The sequence below is a fragment of the Quercus lobata genome, chromosome 12, assembly GCF_001633185.2.
Source record: "Quercus lobata isolate SW786 chromosome 12, ValleyOak3.0 Primary Assembly, whole genome shotgun sequence".
Classification (NCBI taxonomy): domain Eukaryota; kingdom Viridiplantae; phylum Streptophyta; class Magnoliopsida; order Fagales; family Fagaceae; genus Quercus; species Quercus lobata.
Window position 1 is genome coordinate 35,450,741 of NC_044915.1, and position 8,064 is coordinate 35,458,804.

The following is an 8,064-nucleotide window of genomic DNA, read 5'->3' on the forward strand; positions in this document are numbered from 1 at the left end:
CTCGACCAAAAAAAAAAAAAAAAAAACCTATTTCATTGATCTTACTACTTTGTATAATACCTTAGGCAATGGCTTGATTCCCATGTCATCTAGATAGCTGAAAATATCAACATTTTTCTTCAATTTTAATGCCAGAGAGAAATATCCAAACTCATCAAACCTATCCTCTGAATAGGTAACGTGGGTGTCCCATTGATTTTTCCAAAAACTTATATTATCTCCTATTAAGTTTGGCCAATATTTTTCCAACTCGGTTATCAAGTGCTTGATCTGCCAAATTTAAACCATAATGATATTATGCATTCAAATATGATTAAAAGAAAATGCATTACACACACGTATAATAAGTAAAACTGGAAAATTGGAGGAGTGCTGTGCTAAATAGTATTTCTAGAAATTTACCTCGGAAAGATTGAAGGGACTCCTAGGGCATTTTGGAGGCTTAGGTTTGCAAGACTCAAGATAGTTGGCCCAACAGGATTGTGGCTGGAGACACAAGAGCTGAGGAGGGAGTGAGATTTTAGGAAAAACGTGATATATGGTTTTTTTTTTTTTTTTTTTTGAGATGTTATTAGATGTATTAAGATGTATTGATTGTACAATGAGTTTAAGTAAAAGTTTGATGTGACATGTTCTTATTGACTGGTGTAAACTAAAGGATTTATACTCCGTTTTTATTGAATTTAATCTCAATTATATATTAGTAAATAAATTATAATTAATTTTCACAGCGTTTTTTTTTTTTTTTGGGCTCTTGAATAGTTGTTGAAACTGTGGAATAGTTAGAAAAAAGGTTATGTTTGGCATTGACTTAAAAAAACCAATTTCTTTTACTATATAACTTATTTTTATTATTATTTATAATTTTTATTATATTTTTGATACTATACTATCAAAATTAAAATTTTTACTTTCTTCTAGTTGATACCAAAACGAACTTAGAATAAACATTAAAAACAACAACGTATGCATATGGGCCCCACTTATCACAGACTTATTATTATTTTTTTTGATGGGCATCACAGACTTATTAGACCAACAAAACAAAAAGTAGAGCAATTGAACTCCTCTTCCTACTATTCCTAACCTCAAAAATTTCCACTTCGAACCTAGACATCTTTCCGTCCACGTAGATTTCTTTCCTATTATATCGAATCCCTCTCGTTTCCTTTTCTTTTCCCCTCACCAAAGAAAAAGATATTCCCTCCTCTCCACGTTTACACACTTCACCGCTTATCCCCGGTCACCTTCACCCCTCAACTTGCTCCTATTCCTAAATTTCCAAACACCCATCCCATTATCACGGCCAGGTTCATTCTACACTTCCCAGTTCTACCGGTCACCTTTCTCACCTTTCTCTTTCTCTCTCTATAAAACGCAAATATCAATTTCCGTTTCTTTTTTAGGGTTAGGTTTTGGGTTTTTTTCTCTCTGAAACTTCCATGGAAGCGTCCTCTGTTTCAGCAAATTCGAACCGATCTCCGTCGTTTCGTTACTGTACTTGTAGCTTTTTCAGACGGTGTTGTCGTTGTTTCTGTTGCTGTTACTCGTATCCCTGAATAAATTGAATTCGTTTTTGTAAAAGTTGTTGTTGTTGTTATGGATTTGCCACACGCTCAACCTGCTCTTTCTCTCGGCTTCAGCTCGCACACTTCGGTTTCTGACGATTCGATTTCGCTGAAAATCGATTCGAGCTTTTGCGATTCGTCGAATTCGGTGCCGTCTGTTCCGCTACAGTTGCTACAGCAAAAGGAGGAGGTAATCGAGATTGAGAATGAGGATGGGGAAGGTGAAGACCAGAGTGAGGATGAGAAATTCAGCATTTTGGGGCACCCAATGTGTTTGAAGAGGTCTAGAGACTCGCTGCTCTGTCAGAACGCTACGAAGCGAGTCGCGGTGGAGCCCGGGCTCGAGGCGAGGCGGGCGGTTTGGGGTTGGGGGAACCAGCCACTCGGCGTGGCGGACCCGGAAATCAACTCGATTATGGAGAAGGAAAAGCAGAGACAGTATAAAGGGATTGAATTGATCGCATCGGAGAATTACGTGTGCAGGGCTGTGATGGAAGCTTTGGGCAGTCACTTGACAAACAAGTACTCGGAGGGAATGCCTGGTGCAAGGTACTACACTGGGAATCAACATATTGATCAAATTGAATTGCTCTGTCACGAGCGCGCATTAGCGGCGTTTGATCTTGATTCGGAGAATTGGGGTGTGAATGTTCAGCCATACTCGTGTACCTCTGCAAATTTCGCGGTTTACACGGGTCTTTTGCTCCCAAAGGATCGGATTATGGGATTGGATTCTCCGTCAGGCGGGCATTTGAGTCATGGGTATTACACTCCAAGTGGGAAGAAAGTCTCGGCTGCTTCTATATTCTTTGAGAATTTGCCTTATAAAGTGAACCCACATACGGGTTATATTGATTACGACAAGCTTGAGGAGAAAGCGCTTGATTTTCGCCCCAAGATACTTATTTGTGGTGGGAGTTCGTACCCGAGGGAGTGGGATTACGCGAGGTGTAGGCAGATTGCGGATAAATGCGGAGCTGTGTTGATGTGTGACATGGCTCATATTAGCGGACTAGTGGCAGCCAAGGTTTAAAATGCTTCACTTTTAGAAATTTGGAATTTGATTGAACCTTTTTGGTTACCTAATTTTTTTTATTTTGTTGCATTTGAAAGTGTTTTCATTTATTTGAATACAATTGTTGTGGTCATTATGAGCTGGGGTTTTAGTTCTCTTTTTTCTGTACAGGAGATGGGGTTCTTGTAGTTTGTGATCATATAATTCATATTTGTCACCACCTTGTGTTGTGGTAGTCATAGGAGTTGTGCAGTTTAGAGTCCTCACGACCGTTTGTTAATATAACTTATATTTAAATGATGATTTGCCCGTTTGTCAATATGGTAGGAAGTAGAGCTGTAACTGTAGGGCTTTTTTGATATAGAGGCAAATTATAGTAATAAATTGTACTTCAAAGTTATGGATTTATAAAGTATGAACAGTGAATTGTAGAACTTTCTCTGAAAAATTCCAAATTTCAGCTAGTTGACTCACTTTATGTTATGTAAAGAGTTCACTTAGCTATTACAGCCCAGATTATATTCCAAAGATGTGATCTTAGAGCTCACTTACACTAAGTTTACCATCAGTGGGAACTTTGCTTTTTCTGGTTGGGAAGTGTTTCTGCTCTAGCCTTAAAGCTATTTTCCTTTTATCAGCTCTAAGGACCTCTGGAAACACTTTTTTAGTGGGTTGCCAGACAACCCCAAAATTTTTCCCCCCAAAAGAGCATTAGAGCTCTTAAAGCTCATTTATGACCTGATTTGAACTCAGCTTACAGTATTGTAGGTTAGTTTACAAGCAATTCATCCATTAGGTTTTCATGTTTTGACCCCATGACTTCTTGTACTAGAACAACCGTTGCATTATATGCATGATATTTTACTAAACCTGCCTGTATTGGCAAGTGTCTAGGCTTAAAAATTTAGCATATTGGTTTTACAAATACAAAAATATTCCTATATTTCAATAAAAATATTTCCTATATGCATGTATGTGTGCACCCTCATGGCTTTTTTTTGGGGGAGGGAGGGGGGGGAATGAATAAGAGATAATTTTAATTGATATGAAAACAGAGCAATTATCATTTACACCACTTTGCACTTAAAGTGCAGAACAGAACAACTCTATATCTGCTTTTTTTTTTTTTTTTTTTGGTTGTTGTTGTTGTTTGACGCCCTGCACTTTCTTGCATGCTTACTCTATTGACATAGGAATGGTATGAACACAGGTCTTTTTAAAAATAATTATAATAATAAGTAAAGACAGGACAGTTTTTTTATTTTCTATTTTATTTTTTTTCATTGTTAAAAACTGATTTTTAATTTTTGAGATTTAGGTACTTATAAAAAAAAAAATAAAAAAAAAACGAGATTTAGATCTTGAGGTATTTTGAAAGGTTTGAGATTGAGAGGAGATTTCTTTAATCCATAAGTTGTCACAAAAGTTCAGATGGTATAAATAAAATAGGTTATGTTGCCAAAGTTGAGAGGGTTCTTGTCCAATTTCATCTCAAGCTAGAAATTTCTTAATGCAGTTCATTCTCCCACAAAAATAATTTACTTTGCCAGTGGAACTGCATGAGATGAGTTCCTTGAGTGTTTATTATTACCACCTTGTTGCTGCAAGAACTCGAGATAGAATGGATTTTATAGTAGTCAATTTGGAAGCCAGACTGGTGTCATTGATATTGATATTTGTGGAGAAGTATTGGAGTATAGTTGATGTGGCTGGGCTCTAGTTCTAATGGCACCTCCCTCCTTAAAAGTGCTTGGCAGAGGGTGAGGTTGTGGGTCCAAGACCCACATGTAACTTAACAACCTAACAAAAAAAAAAAAATTGATGAGGCTGGATCTTTCTTTAGTGTCTCATTTACTTTCATATACTATTGTGTTGTGTTCATTATCAAGAATTATTCATTAAATTCTCTTTGTATCAAATTGGACCCCAAAACAAAATATAGTTGAAGCTCAGAACCTTCTCTGATGTCAATATCTCTCTCTCTCTTCTTACACACGCACATCTTGTCAATAACTTTGGTAAGTTGGCGTTATTTTCTTTGGAAGCCAATATGCTGTTATGGCACTTCTTCCTATGAGAACTAGGGTAGAATGCAAGGTTTTAGGTTCAAGACCCATGTGTAACTTGCCAATAGATGTATAAGTTCCTTTGGAAATCTATCATGCTGTTTATATATTTCCTTATAATCATATTATTATCATAAGGAATTCCAAGTTTCTTGCTTTAAAATTTATTTACCTATCAAAAAAGGAAAAGAAAAAAGAATTCCAAGTTTCTTACGGTCATTTTTGTTTGTCATCAATTACAGGAATGCACAAGCCCATTTAAATATTGTGATATTGTTACCTCAACGACTCACAAAAGTCTCCGGGGTCCTAGGGGAGGTATAATCTTTTACAGGAGGGGTACGAAATCAAGGAAACAGGGCTTGCTCCTTAGTCATGGAGATGGTAGTACTCATTATGATTTTGAGGAAAGGATAAACTTCGCAGTATTTCCATCGTTACAAGGGGGTCCTCACAATAATCACATTGCTGCTCTTGCCATAGCTTTAAAACAAGTAGCTACTCCAGAGTATAAAGCCTATATGCAACAGGTGAAGAAAAATGCTCAGGCATTAGCGTCTGCTTTGTCGAGAAGAAAATGCAAGCTGGTGACTGGGGGTACCGATAATCATTTGTTGCTTTGGGATCTAACTGCCCTAGGCTTAACAGGTATTCTAATTTTTCCTGCTCTTTCACCAAAAGAAAAAAAAAAGAAAAAAAAAAAAGAAGAAAATATTTTGAAGGATAAAGTTTGCTTTGTTCCATCTTACTTCATGACTTCAACTTGCTTTGATTCTGGTACTACATTCTGTGGCGCCCATCTGAATTTAGTGAGCATAACTTAGAACATTCTCAGGCTAACATAAGGGCTAAGCTGTTTTAAAGCAAAGTTTTGGCACATGCATGGTTGTAACCACTACCACAGTTCCATCATCGTGAAGTTTATGGTTTCCAGTTATATTCCCAACTTTCAATTCTTTTTTTGTAAGTTTGTCTTTTTTTCATTGTTTATGGATTACCAAAATGGACTGGCAATATTGTCTAACAAGGCATACAGGCATTGGCTGTTATATGTGTTGTTCAGATCGAATTCGTTGCAGTTACTTTTGAATTACTTGTACCTTTTCATGTGAAACTATTTATGAGTTTTAAAACAAATGCATCTTGTTGCTCTTTTTCATTGAAATGTATCATTTTAGTTCATTAAGCCATTGCAGCTACTTTTGAAGTACTTATACCTTTTATGTGAAACTATTTATGAGTTTTTAAAGAAATGCATCTTGCTGCTCTTTTTCATTGAAAAATATCATTTTAGTACATTAAGCCATTGGAGGGGATGAAAATTATAAACTCAAAGGCCAAAACATATATATTAGAGTTAATTGCATTTCATCTGATTGTAATGGTACATCAACAGTAAAATGTACCGTGGTTTTATATGAGCTTCTTAAGTTCTGTGGTAATTGGTTTGTATAGTGACAGGTTTTATATATGAAATTGGCTATGAAATTCGGTAATCTTATGCCTATTTTTTGTTGACAGTCAGAAGATTCTCATAACCTATTATCCAGAAATATGTAAACCAGCTTCATTTTGCAAAGGCTCTGGTGTTTAGCTATGCATAAACATACTAGCTTGGAATCTGAAGATTAATAACTCGTGTGGAAATCGTAGGGTTTTTTGAATTGTTACCAAGATATTTGAAATTATTGTGTTATCAAAGAATCATGAAAAGGGTTACTTTTAACTTGATATGTCAAAAAAGGGGAAACCACTGTACTGTTGGAATATGAATATCACTCAAATTACCTTCAAGTTCTTTTAGGGACATATTGTTTTGCTTTTACGCTTTTGTGGTACAAATTTAATTATTAGCTTTTTAGCTTTTAGGTTACAAATGTAAAAACTACCTGCGCAAATACGCACCTCAAGTTCTGATCTTTTGTACCTGCTTTGTGTTTTGTAGGCAAGAACTATGAGAAGGTCTGTGAGATGTGTCACATCACTCTCAATAAAAGTGCTATATTTGGTGACAATGGTGCTATTTCTCCTGGAGGAGTAAGAATTGGTGAGTAGTTTTGTCATACTGCATTTACAAGTAGGCTTTGAAAAAGTGTCATGTACATTTTGGTCACACCTTTTAATTTATCTTGTATGATCGTATCCCCTTCTTTTGCTGAAGAGTTAACAACTAAAATGCCACCACCTTCCCCTATAAGAACAGGGTGGAGGGTTATCTGGAAAATCCCTGTAGATAACAAACAGTATCTTGGTATCCAAATTTTAGAATGATCTTTTTAAAATGCTGCAAAGGAAGGATGTTCTTATTAGCATGCTTCTTTCCCTTGGGTGCCCCAAGGAAATAATTTTACGAAGCTTTCCGTATTTTGTGCTTTATTTCTCAATTTTCTGAATTCTTAAGTGGTGAAAAGGACATGTATCTGAAGGTCATTACTGTTATATTGTTGCAAAATATTGTTGCATAAATTATTTCATTAGTAACAGTGGTAATTAATACATATCTGAATGTCACCATCCTAGTGTGGACTGATTATTACATTTGACTCATAATTTTTCTTTGTTCTTATTTAGGTACTCCTGCTATGACAACAAGAGGTTGTTTAGAGGCTGATTTTGAGACGATTGCTGAGTTTCTTTTTAGGGCAGCCCAGATTACTAGTATGGTGCAGAGGGAACCTGGAAAATTACAGAAAGATTTTTTCAAGGGTCTGCAGAACAATAAAAATATTGTTGAGCTCCGAAATCAGGTCGAGACATTTGCTTCCCAGTTTGCAATGCCAGGATTTGATATTTGAACATGTGAAAGAGGCAGCCAGCTCACATCTCTAATATCATGATGTTGCTTCTGTGGCCCACATGGTAACCTCCCATCCATTTTTCTCCCAGGCCCTCTCCTGTAAATTACGCGCCCTAAAATAGTTCAACATTAAGATTTTGTTGCCCAAAAATTTTACAAGCATCACTTACCCAAGTGCCTGTCTGACTATCTATTTTTGTGATTTTGTAAAATTTATACCAAAAGGTCATCTTTTTTATTTCCTGATATATTTGTGAAGGCGTCTCAAAGTTTTGGTCTGTAATTGTTTATCTGAATACATTTGTAATTAAGGAACTTGGATAGATATCGAAAGTTGCTTTTTCAAATGAGTTATATGTGAAAAATATGCGAATGTTGCATTTGAAACTTCTATCTTTTTTTGAACCAATTATGTCTACGATTCGAACTGTACGATTATGTTTTGTTGGAAAAAGAGTATTGGATATAAGCATATCCTTCTTCTTACAGTGTGTGAACCCCACAACTAATTGGCATTTGATAATGGTTCTGGTTTGAAAACATCTTGGTTTTGCCATTGGCATTTGATAATGGTTCTGGTTTAGAAACATCTTGGTTTTGCCATTCATCCTCTAATGA

General features: G+C 36.0%; 1 protein-coding gene across 1 annotated transcript; it reads left to right on the plus strand.

The window, feature by feature from the left end:
• The first annotated feature begins 1,136 nt into the window (after positions 1–1,136).
• Positions 1,137–7,796, plus strand: LOC115971218 (serine hydroxymethyltransferase 7). Its single transcript, XM_031090984.1, has 4 exons — positions 1,137–2,595; positions 4,892–5,297; positions 6,595–6,696; positions 7,221–7,796. Exons 1-4 carry the CDS (start codon positions 1,600–1,602, stop codon positions 7,442–7,444), a joined length of 1,728 nt encoding a protein of 575 aa, XP_030946844.1. The 5' UTR covers positions 1,137–1,599; the 3' UTR covers positions 7,445–7,796.
• The last annotated feature ends 268 nt before the right edge of the window (positions 7,797–8,064 follow it).

Bases quoted from the DNA above. Each gene is read 5' to 3' on its own strand.
- LOC115971218 (XM_031090984.1), top strand. From the start codon at position 1,600: ATGGATTTGCCACACGCTCAACCTGCTCTTTCTCTCGGCTTCAGCTCG. The intron at 2,596-4,891 runs GTTTAAAATGCT...CATCAATTACAG, and splicing joins GCGGACTAGTGGCAGCCAAG to GAATGCACAAGCCCATTTAA. The intron at 5,298-6,594 runs GTATTCTAATTT...TGTGTTTTGTAG, and splicing joins AACTGCCCTAGGCTTAACAG to GCAAGAACTATGAGAAGGTC.